Below are 21,251 nucleotides of genomic sequence, written 5' to 3'. Positions count from 1 at the left end.
CATTAGCTTCAGGTTATTCATAACTCCAGTGCTGGCCTCTTGCATGGTTTTGATTTCTTTTGTCCTTTCATTGGTGGTTTTATTTCCAGTTTCGAAGACTCTAGAATTCACTCACTCAATCTTTACACCTCTCTTTCCTCCAGTAAGATAGTTCATAAAAAAATACATCTTAGTGTCATAGAAAAGTAGAGCACAGAAACAGAACCTTCAGCCCATCTAGACCATGGTGATCCATTTAAACTGCCTACACCCGTCCACCTGCACCAGGACCCTAGCCCTCCATACCCCTACCTGTCCAAACTTCTCTTAAACGTTGAAATAGAGTTCACATGCACCACTTACGCTGGCAGCTTGTTCCACACTCTCACAACCTTCTGAGTGTTCCCCTTAACCCACAACCTCTGGTTGTAGTCCCATCCAACCTCAGTGGAAAAAAACCTGCTTGCATTTACTCTATCTATACCCCCTCATAATTTTTCTACCTCTATCAAATCTCCACTTAATCATCTACATTCCAAGGAATAAAGTCCTAACCTATTCAGTCTTTCCTTATAACTCACATCCTCTAGATCCGGCAACATCCTTGTAAATTTCTCTGTACTCTTTCAACTTCATTTACATCTTTCCTGTAGGCTGGTGACTAAAACTGCACGCAATCCTCCAAATTAGACCTCACCAATGTCTTATACAACTTTAATCAAGGTTTTGGTCCCTTATTTGGACATCTACTTTTGTATGATAACAGCCCTGTGAAGCACCATGGGAAATGTTAAAGGTGCAAGTCACTTGAGTTATTAACCAGTGTTTTTAACCCATAAATAATTAGCAACACAAATTGGCATTATTACTGTATTTCTGGTTGTTCGTTTATTGAAAAAGATTCATGTAAATAATGTTCAGAGTAAATGTATGCTTGCGAAAATTGACTTTCAATATCATATTTCTGCCAGATCATTTATTGCATAAAGATGGTGCCGATAATCAAAGTGAAATACCAGAACTTACCCTGAAATACGTGGAAAAGTTAAATCAAAGTGCGACAACCCTCAGCACAACCACAAGTAGAGATCAAGTGAAAGAAGGTGATAATGATCTGAGGAGATTTTCTAAAATCAACAGCTTATTGCAGAAACAGCACCTAAATGGAGACATTATAAAAATACAGAATGGGAAGTCCTTACTTCAACATCTCCACCAGCTGCCCACTACTGAAGCATCGCCAGTGAAAGAAACCGAGCCTATAAGTAAAGTGATTGCTCTTGTTGAGGTCTTGGATGGTGGTAACACTTCACAGTCTAATGTTACAGAACCAGTTGTAAAGAAAAGTGTACCTGAAGATATTCTGAATGAGGAAGAAAATGAAACCAATTATTTGGCTGCTCAAATGGCAGAAGAAATCAATGATTTTTTGCAGAATCATTTATTAGCTAACAAGACGGCTGGAATACTAACCTCAGACTCTCTGCGTAGATATGAATCACGGTTCACAGAACTTCTTGGAAAACTTAACATAATGGTAGCTACAGCAGCAAGTAACTTTACAGCAGCCAAAAAGAGAGACCTTCTAATCAGTGAACATACTTTGCTTCAGATCCTCGACCTCTGCAGTTCTATACTTAAAAATCTCAATAGTCAATTGTCAGGAAACTCGCAACACAAGGTTGGACCAGTCAAATATTCTTCTGAGAGAGAAGAATTAGTCAGGATAGAACCTGAATGGGAAGAACTAGACCGAATGAATCTCATTATTCATTTGTTTTATCAGCTGGAAGAAATTCTTTCCAATCTGAAGATAATTTTGAAAAATTACAAGGAAGGAGAGAAACACAACATGGCAGAACACCTTCTGGATCGATCACTCACTGTGGTTAGTCAATTGGAACAGATCCCATGGCTGAAAGGGAGAAACTCTTTGACAGACTTTGAACCAGAGACTTTAAGAGACCTTGCAGGAGGATTGTCAAATGCAGAATTGATCCCACACAAAACAGCAAATGCATCAGTCTGAGGAGAGCATCATTCAGGGACAGCATCAAGTTAAGCAATTAGAGCTGTCTGCAATTGGAAATGGCAATGACAACGGTCCTTCCAAAAGAAGGCAATCAGCATTTTGAAAGGAATGATAGTTGAAATGAACTTTAGGAGTTAAAACAGTATATAAATACATATGTTGTATATCTACCCACAGAAACACTCAAAATAGAACATGTTTTTTTATTAACTCTGAATAATTAAGTAAAAATTTTAAAATTCTGGTTGGAGGCCACTTTTGTTATATTTATTCAAAACATTCTGATGTAAAGAGCAAGAGGATAAGATTTGCGAGAATAGAACCAATCAAGTGTGACATGATGATAAAAGTATGTATGGAACTGAAGGAGATAGCAGAGGTACTTAATGAATACTTTGCTTCAGTATTCACTATGGAAAAGGATCTTGGCTATTGTAGGGATGACTTACAGTGGACTGAAAAGCTTGAGCATGTAGACATTAAGAAAGATGATGTGCTGGTGGAGCTTTTGGAAAGCATCAAGTTTGATGATTCACCAGGACTGGATGAGATATACCTCAGGCTACTGTGGGAGATGAGGGAGGAGATTGCTGAGCTTCTGGCAATGATCTTTGTATTATCAATGGAGACTGGAGAGGTTCCAGAGGATTTGAAGGGTTGCAGATGTTGCTCTCTTATTCAAGAAAGGGAATAGAGATAGCCCAGAAAATTATAGCCCAGTAAGTCTTACTTCAGTGCTTGGTAAGTTGATGGAGAAGATCCTGAGAGGCAGGATTTATGAACATTTGGAGAGGCATAATATGATTAAGAATAGTCAGCATGGCTTTGTCAAATTTGCTGATGACACAAAGGTTAGGAGTGTTGTGGATAGTGTGGAGGGCTGTCAGAGGTTACAGTGGGACATCAAAAGGATGCAAAACTAGCAGCGGCAGATGGAGTTCAACCCAGATAAGTGTGAGGTGGTTCATTTTGGTAGGTCAAATATGATGGCAGAAAGTATTATTGATGGTAAGACTCTTGTCAGTATGGAGGATCAGAGGGATCTTGGGGTCTGAGTCCATAGGACACTCAAAGCTGCTGCACAGGTTGACTCTGTGGTTAAGGCGGCATACGGTGCATTGGCCTTCATCAACCGTGGGATTGAGTTTAAGAGCCGAGAGGTAATGTTACAGCTATATAGGACCCTGGTCAGACCCCACTTGGAGTACTGTGCTCAGTTCTGGTCACCTCACTACAGGAAGGATGTGGAAACCATAGAAAGCGTGCAGAGGAGATTTACAAGAATGTTGCCGGGGTTGGGGAGCATACCTTATGTGAATAGGTTGAGTGAACTCAGCCTTTTCTTCTTGGAGTGACGGAGGATGAGAGGTGATCCGATAGAAGTGTATAAGATGATAAGAGGCATCGATTGTGTGGTTAGTCAGATGCTTTTCCCCAGGGCTGAAATGGCTAACACGAGAGGGCACAGTTTTAAGGTGTTCGGAAGTAGGTACAGAGGAGCTGTCAGGATTAAGTTTTTTACGTAGAGAGTGGTGAGTGCATGGAATGGGCTGTCGGTAACGGTGGTGAAGCAGATACAATAGGGTCTTTTAAGAGACTCCTGGATAGGTACATGGAGCTTAGAAAAATAGAGTTGGGTAACCCTAGGTAATTTCTAAAGTACATACATGTTTGGCACAGCTTTGTGGGCTGAAGGGCCTGTATTGTGCTGTAGGTTTTCTATGTTTCTAAAGGTGGGGCAAGGCTGATGAATGACCGATACAAAGTCAAAAATACAAAATGGACTTGCATTTCTATCCTGACATCCAGAGCTGACTCTATGTAGTTTGCAATATTACCTCCCCACCCCACACCCCCTTGTGAGTTTCCTCAGAGTGATCTGGTCTCTTCTACACTGCTAGTTTAATAGAGAAATAGAGTCTTACAGTATGGAAACTGGCTATTCAACCCAAATGGCCCATGCCAGCCAAAATCCCACCTAAGATAGTCCTATTTGCTCAGGTTTAGCCTAAATCTCTGCAAATTGTTGCTATCCATACAGCTGTCCAACTACCATCTAAATGTTGTTAATGTACCTGCCTCAACCACTTCAAGTTCAAGTTTAATTGTCATTCAACCATACATGAAAACAGCCAAACGAAACAGCGTTGTTCTGGGAGCCAAGGTGGAACACACAGTCGCAAGAGTCACACATAGCACAAAGCACATGGAGCAGATATAAGATAGCAACTACATATAAGTTATCAGTAAAGTACAGTCACATAAAAAAATAGTCCAATTCTCCTGAGTTCATGAATGTTGCAGAAATCTACAGTCAACCACAATATAGTGTGTCTTTTGTTGAGTAAACACTGGGGGCAGCACTGACTCCACACCACAACGCCTCTGGTCGAACGCACCGACTCCGCTGCCACTGTCCTTGGCAGCTCTAAACAGGTGATACCATGGCTTGAGGCCCAGTCCTCGCTACAACCGAGGCCACAGAGCTCTGCTGATAAATCAGACCTACAGCATTCCTCAGTCACAATGTCCAACGGGGTCTTGTAATCACAAGGTGATTACTCGCTGTTAGGCTGCACACATCCTTCGCGCACCGGCTCCTCCGGTGCCTCTGAAAGAAGCAGCAGCACGATCCGCACTGTCAAGCTCCTTCAGTTCCCTCCGCCAACGAGCAATCCGCTGATGGGGTAGACCTGCAGTACTGTAAGTTTGAAAGGTCCAGCAGGGTCTTGTGATCATTAAAAAAAAAATAGGTTTAAAAAAAGACAACACCACCTTTGGTTGACCCGATAGCAGCCGCTGCGACCGAATGCGTAGCCATCTTATTGGAAGGCTGCTGATGCCAGATACTAACCACTCCCTATGTGAAAATGTTGCCCCTCAGCTTCCTATTAAACCTCTCCCTGCTCAGCTGTAAATTGCCCCGAGTATGAGGGTGAGTGTTAGAGTGAAGGGTGGAGAGAATTGATGGGAATATGAGAGGAATAAAATCAAGGATTATTATAGGATTAACGGGTGTTTAATCATCAGCACAGACGATAGCTTCTGTGCTATATGACTTTTGCGCCTATATTTATGACTAGGCAATAAACCAAGTCTCTATTATCTTAATTAACACAAAGGGCTCCTCTTTGAAACTCCTATTCATTCACTTCTGTTCATTGCGCTGTATATTTGCATCATCATGTTGTAACCTGCCTTCAAAATTTATTCCTGTCTTCATTCCCTAGGCATCCTTGACTTTATAGGAAGATCGAGAGAGATCTCACCAGTGCCCTGCTAATCCTTTTACCAGACCATAGGACATCAGAATTAGATCATTCAGTCCATTGAATCTGCTTCCATCAAGGCTGATTTATCCTTCAAAGCATTACTGAAACAGATGATCTAATAGAGTCATAGAGGGATAGAACACTACAGCACACAGGCCTTTCAGCCCATCTAGTCTGTGCCAGACTATTCTGTTTAGTGCCATCGACTAGCACTTGGACCATAACCCTCCACATAACAATGAGTGATGTTATTACGTAGCCCTTTATGTGAATTCGCTGTGCAGGGGTTTGTTGTGACGTCTCTTGGATGACAGCAGGAAAAAGAGGCTGTGAAATGTTTTGCTTGTGAAATGCATTATATAATGCAAGTTCTTCAAGGGCCACTTAAGATGGGCTATCAGCACCACCTGTTTCATGGTGAAATATGAATCAAGGACTGAGGGGAAATGAACGATACCTTAAAGCCAATAGAATTGCTTGAATTTGGAATCTGGAAATATTTACATTTTGTTTTAGCACGGACTTATTTTGCAATTGTATATTTGGAAATCATTTAATACCAATTTGTTGTTTAGGCACACTGTCACTTATTTCTGAGTTTTATCTTTCCCCAGCAGAAAGACTCATGAGCAGAATCAACACTGAAAGCAACATCTTGTTGCCATCTGAAAATGGAACCACTTGAAAAGTGTAACTGGGGATGGGTTGTCAGCAGCATATGCTCCCTGAGGAAACACGTAATCGTGTAAGAACCTTCCACTGGGGGAGGAATTGCTCAAATCCGAGTGGGAATATAACTTGTAAGCATTCCCTACTATCAGAATTCCAAACCAGAGCAGGGTAATCTTTACTCGGACAATTCCATAGGTGGAAAGGTAGCAGGAGAAAGGGGACTTGACACAGAATTGTCGCAGGATGGCTTCGATGCTTACCACAGGTCTTCGGGCTTGAATGTAAACAATGACAGGTAAATCCTTTCCTGACATTTTTGATTTTTTAAAAGTAATGTAATATTTGATTTGTAGACATCCAAATAATTCCATCAATGTTTTGAGGAACCTATCTTGGACTTTTTTTGATTTGCATACAGTTAGCAAATTTGGGGTTTAGTTATATTAAATACTTGCTGTTTCTACAGTTTTCTCCTCTTGGTGAATAAGAGCTCATATTGGCAATTTAATTTCACGGTACTGAAGTCTCCCATGGTCTCTCACCCAACCAATATTGGGCAGCAACTTGAACAGATCAATAGCCCTGCAGGCTTTTTGGAGGTTATAGGTGGTCAAGCCTGATCTTGAATGAAGAGTCATGACCTGAAACGTCAACTGTTTATTCCTCACTTTAGATGCTGCCTGATCTGCTGAGTTCCTCCAGCATTTTGTGTGTGTATTGCTCTGGATTTCCAGCATCTGCACAATGTCTGATATTTCTGATCCAGTTGTCTCTAGATATTCATGACTGTAGCAGCCACAAACAAAACCAAATAAAAACAGGATGCTGGAAACACTCAGAAAGTCAGGCTGCATCTGTGTGAAGAGAAACAGACCCAAGTGTTTCAAAGACCCTTTGTCAGAACTGGGAAGCCCAAAACAATTTCAGTAGTGCAGAGCTCACAGTAACCCCTTATCATTATTGTGTGAAATTAGGGCAGACTATGAGATCAAGACAGACCAAGATGAGCATTAGAAGTTCTTGGCTTCCTTATCTCATTTTGTTATGCATATATTGATTCTTCATGCAGAATTCGAATAAGCCAACTAATTCCCAGATACTTCCACTGTAGAGAATTCCAAACTTCCCTTTCACTTCTCTTTGTTAACACACTAGTCTTATTGATAAGCATGAGGAATGCTGCATGGAGATTCCTTCAGTTATGAAGAGGTGGTGTGAACTTTCTAATATTTATTTTTAAGCTCAGCTGTAGCAATGTCGGGAAGACATTTTATCATGGAAAAATGCTTAGTATCCTAGAGACATAAAGCTATTTAGGGGAGGATTCGAGAGGAATTAAGAAGAAAAAATTTTCATCCAAAGGATGGTATGGTTAACTCTGAAATTGATATTAGGAGCAGAGGCCCTCCTTTTATTATAAATAGCACTTAGAATGTGCTGATAAAATATAGATTACAACTAGATATTTGTATGTGAAATAGGCTCTTCAGTGCATTTATGGTAAGCACAGATATGGATGGCTGAATGGCTCCCATGCTGCAAATTTCTTTGGTCCTGTAATTCCACGACACCATGAATAACTGGTTCTCTTTCCTGACTCTGTGTATACTTGGTGTCAACAGGGAATGTGCTAAGTTTAACAGAAGCTCTAATGGGTCCTAAAGGATTGGGGTTAGCCCTTATTTCAAGAAACAATTGTATACTGTAGTCTTATTGAATATCTAGAGGAAAGAAATTAAAGAAAAAACAGCTAACTGACAGAGTTTGGAATTCCAATTGTCGTGCAGTAGATAGAGTAATTGTTCCTGTTTTTCTGATATTGGCCTGGATGATAACATTGACTGACATGTACCTTTGATTTAATCACATATGGGCCTTATAACCACTTGGTCTGAAGTGAAGAACTACATAGATCCCACATACCAATAGAGATTTTGATAGACCACTTAGAGAGAAAAGACTGTCTACTATGCTAGAAGAATCAGTAACCTGCGATTAAGCATAATTGACAACAGATCTAAAAGTGGGTGAAGGCAGTTTGGTCTTGAGAAGAAAGTTGTTATGATCTGGCGTGGACTGCCTAAGGGGTTTGAGTTTGCACATCCAAGATGGATTGTACTGATTTTGGGGGTTCAAGAGTAAAAGGCTGGGCATGGGAGGGGTGGTGGGCGGGTGGAACTGACTTAATGTCTCTTTGAAAGACATAGGACAGTCACAATGGGCTGAAAGTATTCTTAGAGTGAAGAGTGACTCTATATAGCAAATGGGGATAATTAAAAGATATAATTACTTTTTATTTTTATTTATTGATTCAGCACAGAACAGGCACTTCCAGCCCAATGAGCCACACCACCCAGCAACCCACCTATTTAACACTAGCCTAATCACAGGAGAAGTTACAATGACCAATTAACTTTTTAACTGGTGCGTCTTTGGAATGTGGGAGGAAGTGCAGCAACTGGAGGAAATCCATGCAGTTTATGGGGAGAATATGCAAACTCCTTACAGAGGACGTCAGAATTGAGCTCCAAGCTCGGAACGTCCCAAACTGTAATAGTGTTGTACTAGCTGCTATGCTATGGTGGCACTCAATGTGCTTGGTAGATGAACATAAATGTCAAATAGGAATAAATAAAGTCAGTGATTTTTCCAGTCCAGGGGTTCCCAAACTTCTTTATGCCATGGACCAAAACAAGGCGTCTGTGGACTCCAGGTTGGGAACACCTGTTCTAGTCAGTTACATACTTGATAAACTATGTTATAAAGGAGAATCACAGTGTAATACAGCTTGGAAACCGGTCATTCAGCCCAACTAGTTCACTCAAACACAGCACCCTCACTACTAGTCCCAGTTGCCTGCATTTGTCCCATAATTCTCTATGTACCCATCCATATGCCTCTTAAATGTTGCAATTGTACTAGCCTTGACCACGTCCTCTGGTAGCTCATCCTAGGTACTCACTACCCTCTGTGTAAAGAAGATGCCTCTCAGGTCTCCCTTAAATCTAGTTTTGGATTCCCCAACTGTGAGAAAAACACAATGACTGTCCACCTTATCCATATTCCTCATAATTTTATAAGATTTGAGGTTGCCTCTCATTGTCCTATACTCCAAGGAATGAAGATCCAACGTGGCCAATCTTTCCCTATAATTCAGAGCCTCTTGTTAAGGTAGCATTCTTGTAAATCTCTTCTGACAATGTCTTTATAATAGGTGACCAAAACTGTACACGATACCCAAATGCAGTCTCATCAACAACTTATAGAGCTGAAACATTATGTCCTACTCCTAAACTTGATGTCCTGACTGATGAAGGCCAGCATGCCAAACGCCTTCTTCACCACCCTGTTGATTTGCACAGCCACTTCCAGCAAACTCTGCACCTGTATGCCCAGATCCCTCTGTTCCACAACACTTGTCAGTGCCCTGCCATTTACTGCACAAGTCCTACTGAGGTCTTAATGTCCAAAATTCATCGCCTCACACTTATCTCTGTTGAAAGCCATTTGCAGTTCCTTGGCCTACCTAACTGCTTGAGATCTCCTTGCATTTCATTGTCACCTGCTATACTATCTCCTAATTCTGCATCAGCAAACAGTGGGCACCGTGATAGCATAGCAGTTGGCGTGACGCTACTCCAGCTTGGGACATCAGAGTTCAGAGTTCAATCCTAGCATCTTCTGTAAAGTGGCTCTGCATCTCCTTCTCGTAAAATACATAGGTTTTCTCCAGGTGCTCTGGTTTCCTCCCAAAGTCCACTGGGCCTGTCTGTGTGGGGTTGCTGGGTGGTGTGGTTCAAAGGGCTGGATTGACCCACTCTGTGTTGTATAATCTAAATAAATAAATAAAGTTGCTAATCGTGCCATGTGCAATCTCACCCAAATTATTTGCATAATGAATAATAGAAGTCCCAACACTGACCCTTTGGGCACTCCACTAGTTACAGACTTCCAGTTGCAGAATCAACCATTAACTATCACTCTCTGCTTCCTATCATTGAACCAATTCTAAATCCACCTTGCTAGCTCTCCTGAATCCCATGCAACATAATCTTCCAGATCAGCCTACCATACTTTGTCAAATGCTTTATTAAAGTCAATATAGATAACATCCACTGCCCTACTTCATCTATTCCCTTAGTTGCCTCTTCTAAAAAAAACTCCAAAAGATTCAACAAAGATGACTTCCCAAAAACAGAATCATACTGAATATCCAAATGATGTTAGAGCTTGATCCTCAGAATTTCCTCCAGTAACTTCCCTACAACTGAAGTCAGGCTCTCTGGTCTGTCCTTGTCATCCCTTTCAAACAATGGAAGAACATTAGCCACTTTCCAGACTTCTGGATCTTCACTGGAGGCTAATGATCAAGGCAATATGTCTACAAGGACCTATGCAATTTCTTCTCTGGCCTTTGAGAACATCTGAGGGTTCCCAGGGATTCACCCACATTAATACGCATCAAGGGTGCAGATACCTCATCCCTTGTAATATGCATAGGTTTCAAGACCTCATTACTTATTATCCTCATTCGTTTGGCATCCATAGGATTCTCCTTAGTAAACACTGAAGAGAAATAGACATTAAAAATCTCACCCAGCTCCTGCATCTCCACAGGTTGTTAACCTTGCTATCTGTACATCATGATACAGGGAATCTATACAGGTTTCTCTTGCAATCCCTAGTGTGACTAAACCAATGAAAGTCCAAGTCAACTGGAAGAAAGAAGCATCTCTCCAGCCGTTTTAAGTACTCAGAATCAGACCAAGGGAATGAACATAAAATGTGTTCCCCACCACAGATGAACAGATGCATTTCTACCTGGTGGAACAGAATTCATCCTCAGATCAGCATCTCCAAGGCCACCATATTCTATTATCTACTCTTCTTCCTTGCTTCCAAAATTCAACAGTTAAGACTATCCCAGCCTCAAAATCCACCTTTGGTTGTTTTCCCCAGGACCTGTTAATCCCTATCATTCTAGTTCTGCCCTTGTGTTTCCTCACCCCTCTGAGGAAGAGACATGTTCTTTGTAACTGCAACTTCCTAACTGAAAGAGCAGATTGGAAATTATCCTAGACCTCTATCAAATGCTGCACTGAGATTAGGTTACTTACACTGTGATATAGTCCTTACATATCTTAGAATTATTATAGTTGACTTATATCATATGAAATTTGTTGTGCAAAGACATAAAATGACTATAAATTACAAAAATAGTGCAAATAAGAAGGGTTAACATAATGATCATAGATTCATGGACAATTCAGAAATCTGCTGGTGGAGGGAAAGAAGCTGTTTCTGAATTGATGAATGTAGGTCTTGAGCCTCCTGTACGTCCTTCCCAATTGTAGGAATGAGAAGAGAACATGTCCAGGATGGTGAGAGTCCTTAGTGATGGATGTCACCATCCTGAGGCACTGTCTCTTGAAAATGTTCCCGATGGTGGGGAGATTTGTGCCTGTGATAGAGCTGGCTGAGATCATAACTCTTTGCAGCCTCTTGTAATCCAGTGCATAGGAGCTTCCATATCAGCCAAATCGTCCTCATATTTTGAAACTATCTTCTCAAACACTCCCACCTTCCCAACCTTTTCAGAAGCCTTATCCAACCTTCACAGGTTGAATGCAGGAACACAAAACAGAGATGGCTCCCACTTCGCGCAGTGTGTTGTAATGTTTACATGTTGTCTTAAGAAATCCCATCTTTAATATTATTTTCTCCAGCAACCATTTAGAAAATGCATGTTCTCATTTAACGATTGTGGAAGTAATGGCAAATAGCTTTAATGTGTGTTTCAGTTTCAATTAACAATTTGGTGCAGGTTAACATTGTTAGTTGGGAGAGAAACTGCAATTAATCTGTTTCTTGCTTTGACACTAAATCAGGAAGGGGACAACTGAGAAAATTACAAATGGAGCCATCCAGATCGAGAGCAGGAATCCAGCTATACAAGCGGAAACAGAGTCTCAGGTAACAAGTAACTACACTTAACAGCAATCGTGCCAAGTTAATTCAGGAAAGTAACTCATTCTGCTCCCAAATTGTGCTGGGGATTTAACAAGAAATAGTTCTGTAACTTTTCTTTAAATTATTGGCTGTATTGAGTCATGTTTCCACACCTGGCATCAGCTTGGGGAAGCTTCCCTTCAGCTACAACTGGAATGTAACTGGGAGTAAGAGTGCTGACAATTTCCTCTGGCTGGTGTGGGGATTTTGAATTAGAGCATTGTCCTACTCCACCTGAAAACCAATCCAGGCTACACATAGCGGATTAATAATCTGTGATCTTTTTACAGTCTAATCTGAGAATTCTCTCCATAAAGCTTTTCTCCTTTTTTTGCAGTTAAGATCAAACAACTGTCATCTACGCAAGTACATGTATGCACAGGTGCAATGAATAACTTGGATCACAGGCACATAGGATCAGATAAGCAGCATTTGCAAGAAAAATATCAATTAACCTTAAATTATAAACAGAAACAATGGGTCCTGAAGAAGGGTCTCGGCCCAAAATATCAATTATTTATTCATTTCCATTGATGCTGCCTGACCTGCTGAGTTCCTCCAGCATTTTGTGTTGTTGAAAGTTAAATTATACATAGTTTCTACAAGAAGAACACTATTAAAACAAGAGAAAAGACAAAGACCATTTCAGTACAAAGTGATTGAAGTGGTAATGGTGTTGCTGAACTGTAGTGATTAGGGCTTTGCTGGTTGGTTCAAGCACTGAGTGGTTGAAGGAAAGTAGTTGTTTGTGAACTGGGTGGTATGGGACTTCAGACTTCTGCACCCCTTCCTCGATGGCAGCTGCGAGAAGATAGCATGGCCCAGAAGGTGGGAATCTTGTATGTTGGGGGTTGCCTTCTTGAGATACTGTCGATGGTAGGGAGGGATGTGCCTGTGATGTGTTGGGCTTCATCCACTATTCTGCAACTGCTTATGTTCCTGTACATTTGAATTGCTGCACCAGACCATGATGCAACCAATCATGAGACTTTCAACAATACATCAGTAGAAGTTTTAAAGTCTGCCTTAAAACCTGATTCCTTCACCCTGCTTCAGACCCATTTCTTGAACCTATCCATTTAGCAATTATACCTCTGCAAAGTGCTTCCACTGCATTAAGGCACTGAGCTGGGGAGTTCTCACTATTTTTAGATTGGCTTAACAGCTAGTGTTTGGAAAGATTTAGCATCTCTGAATGGGCGTACAGATGAGGCCTCTGTCGGTCAGGGTTGACCCTGGATGTTGCGTCCTAGCTGTCTAGATACACAAGCCAAGGCGTACAATATGGAGAGCAAGCTCCCCCCCTCCACACATTTGATCAACCCGAAGGATTGGCAAAGACCGATACAGTTTGGCACCAGCAGTATCGCAGGAGTTGACAGTCAGTGTTGAACTCAATATGGGACTGCCTTAAGGACTCCAGCTCTGGACTTTTCCCTCGGGGTTTATTCCTGACGCCTTCCCCATGGGTATAGCCACAAGGCAGCGGGGGTTTGAGGTCAATGAGCTGTCAACCATGGCTGGTGAGCCCCATCTGCCCGAAGCAACTGGTTTTATGGTGCTAGTAGCCTGCCTTTTCCCCTTCGCCTGTCAGTAGAAACAGTACCACCGGGCTTAGTAGCTAAACCACATGTGAAGGCTAGGAGCTGGACTTGGTTGTCAGAGGCTATTCGGGGCACACGCCATTGGTTTAATAGGTAGTGGGAGCTTGTTCCCAGTACCAACCCCGGTAATAACAAACTTAAGGAACCATGGGCATCAGAAATCAGTAACTAAATTTGTATCTCTTACAGAAGAGACATTACAAAAAGCAAAACGTGGGATGAATCACTTACATCAGAGCAGGGTCACTCAGTTTTTTGAGAACAGCCTGCTGTAGAGAGAATATGTGCCATATTCTTTCCATTTCTTGATGATTGACTTAACTGTACTCCAAGGGATATTCAGTGACTTGGAAATTTCCTTGTATCAATCTCCTGACTGGTGCTTTTCAGTAACCTTTTCACAGAGTTGCTTGGAGTGTTCTTTTGTCTTCATGCTGTAGTTTTTGCCAGGATACTGACTCACCAGCAGTTGGATCTTCCAGATACAGGTGTATTTTTACTACAATCAATTTGAAACACCTTGACTGCACACAGATCTCCAAAAACAGACCTTCATTTAACTAATTATGTGACTTTTAAAGCCAATTGGCTTCACCAGTGATGATTTGGTGTGTCATGTTAAAGGGGGTGGGGGAAGGGGTCAATACTTACACAATTATTTTATGTTTTATATTTGCAATTAATTTAGATCTCTTTGTAGGGATCTGTTTTTACTTTGACAGGAAAGAGTATTTATCTGTTGATCAGTGTTAAAAAAGAAATTAAATCCACTAATTCAATGCAGTAAAACAATAGAACATGAAAACTTCCGGGGGGGGGGGGGGGAATACTTTTTATAGGTATATATATCAGGCAGGGAATAGAGTGGTATGGACCAGCTGGAGTTAGACAGGATTGCTTTACTTTGCTGTCATGGTTTTTGCAGACATTGTGGCTGAAAGGTTAAGTTCTTTCGCTGTGTTATTTGCTGTCCTTGTTTTGTGTGTTCAAAAGACATCGCTCATTTCAAAAGGAATTGATGGCTTTGTGGCCACGTCATGGAAGCAATGCATCTGCAGGACTTGAACAGATGAGGAGAATGGGCAAAAAGTGGCAGATGGAATCAATGTTTGGTCATGCACTTTGGTAGAAAGAATAATTGCGTAGACCATTTTGTAAATGGGGAGCAAATTCAGAAATCAGAGGTGCAAAGCGACTTGGAAGTCCAATACAGGACTCCCTCAAGGTTAACTTGCAAGTTGAGTTAGTAGTAAGAAGGCAAATGCAATGTTAGCATTCATTTCAAGAAGACTAGAAAATAAAAGCAAGGATGTATTGCTGAGGCTTAATAACATGTTGGTCTGGCCACATTTGGAGTACAGTATTGGGAGCTGTTTTGGACCCTGTGTCTAAGAAAGGATGTGCTGGCATTGAGAGGGTCTAGAGGAGGTTTACAAGAATGATCCCAGGAAGGAAAGGGTTAAGGTATGAGGAGTCTTTGAGGTCTCTGGGGTTACTGGAATTTAAAAGAATTGGGGGAGGGGGCAAATCTTATTGAAATGCTTAGAGCGTACGTGCAGAGGATGTTTACATTAGTGATACAGTTTAGGGCACTCACTCAGAATGCAAGGGCTACCTTTTAGTACAGAGTTGAGGAACTTCTTTAGCCAGTGTTATGAATCTGTAGAATTCGTTGCCATAGAAGGTTGTGAAGGCTAAGTCATTGGTATATTTAAAGTGAAGTTGATAGATACTTGATTTGAAAGGGCATGAAAGGTTACAGGGAAAAGCCAAGATAATGGCAGCACACACAAAATGCTGGAGGAACTCAGCAGGCCAGGCAGCATCGATGGAAAAGAGTACAGTCAACATTTCAGGCCAAGACCCATATTTCCAGCATCTGCAGGTTTTCTCTTATTTGAGCCAGGAGAATGTGATTGAAAGGGAAAAGAAGTCAGCTATGATCGAATGTTAGATTAGACTTGAAGGGCTGAACAGTCTAATTCTGCTCCTGTATTTTATGGTCTTATGGTCTAAGTGGCAAGTCGGTAAATTTTTAGATGATAAAACTGGCCCTTCCAGTGCAAGCTGCGGACTAGTTTACCAAGGATTTCCATCAGTCTGTTTTTCTGTTAACATTTATCACTCTTTGACAACCCTGAGACGATTTCATTGGCCTGGGGAAAGTGACAGCTGAAATAAAGCAGTTGGTTTACAGTCTGTTATCTGACATCTTCTCTTAGCTTAACAACCTCAAGATCATTTGTCTTGTGTCCAGTTTATAAATCCAGTCAGGCAGTTCTCCTAGTCCTCATTCGTCTCTTGTTGTCGAACTGAGCGGCGGGTCACAAAATCCTAAAAACAAACAGGACATAAGGGCACAAATTTAAATAAAAATTTAACTTGAACCAATACATTTCTTGACTAAATATGTAACTTGAGTAATTTAGTAGAGACAACCCCAATAAGGTCACATTCTGACTTTCAAACTCAGAATCAGGTTTATTATCAGTGATGTATGACATGAAGGTGGTTGTTTTGTGGCAACAGTACAGAGCAATACATGAGAGATTACCATAAATTATAACAAAAACATATAAAAATAAATGTGGCGTGCAAAATGAAAGCAAAATTGTGAGGTAATCTTCATGGAATATTGAGAAATCTGATGGTGGTGAGGAAGAAGCCATATCTAAAACTCTGAGTGTGCATCTTTAAGCTCCTGAACCACATCCCTGATGATAGCAAAGAGAAGAGGGCAAGTCCTGGATGGTGAGGGTTGCCAATGATGGATGCTGCCTTCTCCAGGCACAGCCTTTCAAAGATGTCCTTGATGGTGAGCAGACTTGTGATTATGATGGAGCTGGCTGAATCTACACCTGTCTGTGGCTCTTCTCAATCCTACGCATTGGAACCTCCATTGTAGCCAGTGATACAACCACTCTGATTGCGCTCCATGGTATATCTGCAGAAGTTTGCTGGAGTCTTGGTGACATATCAAATCTCCTCAAACTCCTAATGAACTGTGGCTGCTAGCATGCCTTCTAGGAATAGAATAAATCCTCTGAGATGTTGATGCCCAGAGACATGAAGCTGCTCACCCTTTCCACTGCTGACCCCTTAGTGAGGGTTAGTGTGTATTCTCCTGACTTTCCCTTCCTGAAGTCCACAATCAATTCCTGGTCTTACTGATGTTGACTGCAAGGTTGTTGTTGTGACACTACTCACAACCAGCCTCTCATTCCTGTCTGTTCCCCATAACCTTTGGCCTGTCATTACCACAAACATCTTTTTAATTCTGCCTGGAGTGACTCTGAGGTGTTGACTGATTATACAGATTCAGATTTAGATTTATTTGTTTACTTATAGATTTATGTATCTGTACATTGAAACATGCAGTGAAATGCATCATTTGTATTAACAATCCAACACAACCTATGATTATGTTGCCACACATTCATGCACCAACAAAGTATGGCCACCATATTTGACAGAGCAACAGAAACTGCAGCAATCATAACTGGACTCGTCGATGACAGGACCCCAAACTTCAGGCCTCAGACTCCGGACTTACCGATTTGCGTATCTAGGGGTTCATTAGCTCTCATGCATCCTCTCCACACAGATCTCTGAACCCCAGGATCTGTGGGGGGGGGGGGGGGGGTGGCATCAAGCCTCATCCTTTCTGGTCATTGTCCATAGTGCTTGCTGGCCTAACATCCCTCCATGGGTGTTCTCTATAGAGGTCAGAGGTCAGACTGGAGGCCTAGACTCTAACCTGACCTCTAACTCCCCTACATCCCTATACCTAAACCCTAACCTGAACCCTAGCGCCCTCTCTGTCTCCAAAACTATTCCTACAAACCCCAAAAAAAAACCAAAAAAAAGTCTGATCCACGATCTTGGAGACCTCTGCTCAGCGCCATTTTGCCTGGAAGACATAAGACACTGTGAGAGAGCATGCCAATGCATGCTGACCTCAGAGGAGTGGATAACTGATTCGGCAAGGTCTTCCCTAAACTGTCAGTGACTACAGTTGGAAAAAAATGAATATTGTATAAGAAGAACTGTGCTTTTGCTCAATTACTCATGACACTTTGAATCAGCTTGCATCTTCTCCATTTCCTGAACATCCATGTTCACCCCACCTTCCTGCTGCCTTAACAGCAAGAGTTCCTCTTGTCATTACTTACCACCCCATGAGCCTCCACATCCAACACATCATTCTCCACAACTTCTGCCACCTCCAAAAGGATCCTACCATCAAATGCATCTTTACCTCCCTACCCTCCGCTTTCCACTGGGATCACTCCCTCCATGATTCTCTCCTCACTAATCTCCCTCCTGGCATATATACCTGCAAGCAGTCAAAGTCCTACAACTGCCCAATCTCTTCCTCCCTCACCTCCATTCAGGGCCCCAAACAGTCTTTCCAGATGAGGAGACACTTCACCTGTGAATCTTCTGGGGTTGCCGTTTGTATCCGGTGCTCCTGATGTGGCCTGATACATTGGTAAGACCTGTTGGTCTTACCAATGTATCTGGAGGATGACTTTGCTGAGCACCTCTGCTCTGTTCGCCTAAAGTGGAACTTCATGGTAGCCAAACATTTTAGTTCTGATACCCATTCCCAGTTCCGATATGTTAGTCCATGGCCTCCATTTGTGCCACAATGAGGCCACACTCAGGGTAAAGGAGCAACACCTTATTTTCCATTTGAGTACCCTTCAACCTAATGGCATGAATAGTGATTTCTTCTTCTGGTAAAAAAAAATTTCCCTCCCTTTCCACTTTTCTTCTATTCTCTTATCTCTTCTTCCCACCTGCCTATCACTTCCCCCTGGTCCCTTACTCCTATGGTCCACTCTCTTATCAGATTCCTTCCTCTCCAGTCCTTTACCTTTCTCACCCACCTGGCTTCCACTATCATTTTCTAGATAGTCCTCCTTCCCTTCCCCTCACCTTTTTAAATCTGGTATCTGTCTTTCTTCTTTCCTTTACCATTCTGAAGAAGGTCTTGACCTGAAGCGTCGACTGATTATTCACTTCCATAGATGCTGCCTGACCTGCTGAGTTCATCCAGTATTTTGTGTGTGTTGCCAATCAATAAGCATCCATTCAAATTAGATTTCTGTTTAAATGTATGTCCCCTGATAATTTTTCTATTGCAGATTTAAAACCAACTACATAAAATTGGCAGGCTGAGGGTGTTTATTTAGGATTTTAATTAAATGTTAAGATGAGAGGCTTGAAGTTGTTTTGCATCCTGTTCGCTGGCTCTGACATCTCAATAGCAATGACAACCAATTTTAATCATGTATCACTGCCTGTGAAGGAGGATTTCTGTTTAAAGGAGAAGCAATGAATAGGCACAATTAATTAAAACTCACTGTCCAGGTGTTCCTGAGAGGTGATAAATAAAGATGCAACTATGGGGTGCAAATACAGTTTTTAATTAGGTTCTTGTTAATTGCCTAGAACTATAGTTAAGCGGTTTTATTTATTATTATTTTTCCAGGCTTTGGGCATCACTGGCAGGGCTGACCATTATTGCCCTTCATTAATTGCCTCTAGGCAAGTTCAGAGGAGATTAATCAGTGTTGGCTGTGAACTGTGGGACAACTAGCTAGAGCTGTCTGACCACAAGGGAATGGTCAACTGATTTGATTTGGTTTGAGCAGATTTGGTGTTTCACCAGACTCTAGTAAATTTCTACAGATGTGCCATCATCATCAAAAAACATAGGAGCAGAATTTGGTCATTCGGCCCATCGAGTCTGCTCCACCATTCAATTATGGCTGATCCTTTTCTCCCCTTCTAAGCCCCACCTCCCAGCCTTCTCTCCATAACCTTTGATCCCATGTCCAATCAAGAATCTACCAAGCTCTGCCTTAAATACACCCAACGACCTGACCTCCACTTCTGCCTTAAATACACCCAACGACCTGACCTCCACTTCTGCCTTAAATACTCCCAATGACCTGACCTCCACTTCTGCCTTAAATACACCCAATGACCTGACCTCCACTTCTGCCTTAAATACACCCAACGACCTGACCTCCACTTCTGCCTTAAATACACCCAACGACCTGACCTCCACTTCTGCCTTAAATACACCCAACGACCTGACCTCCACTTCTGCCTTAAATACACCCAACGATCTGACCTCCACAGCTGCCTTAAATACACCCAACGACCTGACCTCCACTTCTGCCTTAAATACACCCAACGATCTGACCTCCACAGCTGCCTTAAATACACCCAATGACCTGACCTCCACTTCTGCCTTAAATACACCCAACGACCTGACCTCCACTTCTGCCTTAAATACACCCAACGACCTGACCTCCACTTCTGCCTTAAATACACCCAACGACCTGACCTCCACTTCTGCCTTAAATACACCCAACGACCTGACCTCCACTTCTGCCTTAAATACACCCAACGACCTGACCTCCACAGCTGCCTTAAATACACCCAACGATCTGACCTCCACAGCTGCCTTAAATACACCCAACGATCTGACCTCCACAGCTGCCTTAAATACACCCAACGACCTGACCTCCACAGCTGCCTTAAATACACCCAACGACCTGACCTCCACTTCTGCCTTAAATACACCCAACGATCTGACCTCCACTTCTGCCTTAAATACACCCAACGACCTGACCTCCACTTCTGCCTTACATACACCCAACGACCTGACCTCCACTTCTGCCTTAAATACACCCAATGACCTGACCTCCACTTCTGCCTTAAATACTCCCAACGACCTGACCTCCACTTCTGCCTTAAATACACCCAACGACCTGACCTCCACTTCTGCCTTAAATACACCCAACGACCTGACCTCCACAGCTGCCTTAAATACACCCAACGACCTGACCTCCACAGCTGCCTTAAATACACCCAACGATCTGACCTCCACTTCTGCCTTAAATACACCCAACGACCTGACCTCCACTTCTGCCTTAAATACACCCAACGACCTGACCTCCACTTCTGCCTTAAATACACCCAATGACCTGACCTCCACTTCTGCCTTAAATACACCCAACGATCTGACCTCCACTTCTGCCTTAAATACACCCAACGATCTGACCTCCACTTCTGCCTTAAATACACCCAACGACCTGACCTCCACTTCTGCCTTAAATACACCCAACGACCTGACCTCCACAGCTGCCTTAAATACACCCAACGACCTGACCTCTGCAGCTACCTGCAGCAACACATTCCACAAATTCACCACCCTCTGGCTAAAGGAATCACTCTTCATCTCCGTTTTAAATGGGTGCTCCTCTATCCTGAGGCTGTACCCTCTTGTCCTGTACTCGCCCATAATGAGAAACATCCTTTCCACATCTACTCAGTCTAGGCCTTTCAACATTCAAAATGTTTCAATGAGATCGCTCCTCACCCTTCTAAATTCCAGCGAGTACAGACCCAGAGCCATCAAAAATTCCTCATATGATAACCCTTTTATTCCCAGAATCATCACTGTGAGCCTCCTCTTAACCCTCTCCAGTGCCAGCACATCTTTTCTTAGATGAGGAGGCCAAAACTGTTCACAGTGCTCAAGGTGAAGACTCACCAGTGCCTTATAAAGCATCACATCCCTGGTCTTGTATCCCAGACCTCTTAAAATTAATGCTAACATTGCATATGCCTTCCTCATCACCAACTCAACCTGCAAGTTAACCT

General features: G+C 42.2%; 2 protein-coding genes across 3 annotated transcripts in view; both read left to right on the top strand.

Annotated features, from left to right (window-relative positions):
- The window catches only part of LOC140718762 (uncharacterized), an 80,419-nt gene extending 78,222 nt beyond the window's left edge, over nt 1-2,197 (top strand). For both annotated transcript variants that reach the window (XM_073032881.1, XM_073032880.1), the window contains one exon: nt 951-2,197. In XM_073032881.1, the coding sequence (XP_072888982.1) occupies nt 951-2,008 (1,058 nt within the window). In that variant the 3' untranslated portion in view covers nt 2,009-2,197. The remainder of the gene's footprint in view (nt 1-950) is intronic.
- A 3,834-nt stretch (nt 2,198-6,031) lies between these two features.
- The window catches only part of nox5 (NADPH oxidase, EF-hand calcium binding domain 5), a 100,306-nt gene continuing 85,086 nt past the window's right edge, over nt 6,032-21,251 (top strand). Inside the window, exons 1-2 of the mRNA XM_073032611.1 lie at nt 6,032-6,250; nt 11,844-11,928. Of these exons, the coding sequence (XP_072888712.1) occupies nt 6,244-6,250; nt 11,844-11,928 (92 nt within the window). The 5' untranslated portion in view covers nt 6,032-6,243. The remainder of the gene's footprint in view (nt 6,251-11,843; nt 11,929-21,251) is intronic.

This window comes from Hemitrygon akajei, chromosome 30 (genome assembly GCF_048418815.1).
Source record: "Hemitrygon akajei chromosome 30, sHemAka1.3, whole genome shotgun sequence".
NCBI lineage: Eukaryota > Metazoa > Chordata > Chondrichthyes > Myliobatiformes > Dasyatidae > Hemitrygon > Hemitrygon akajei.
This window is presented reverse-complemented; position numbering and strand designations above follow the sequence as displayed.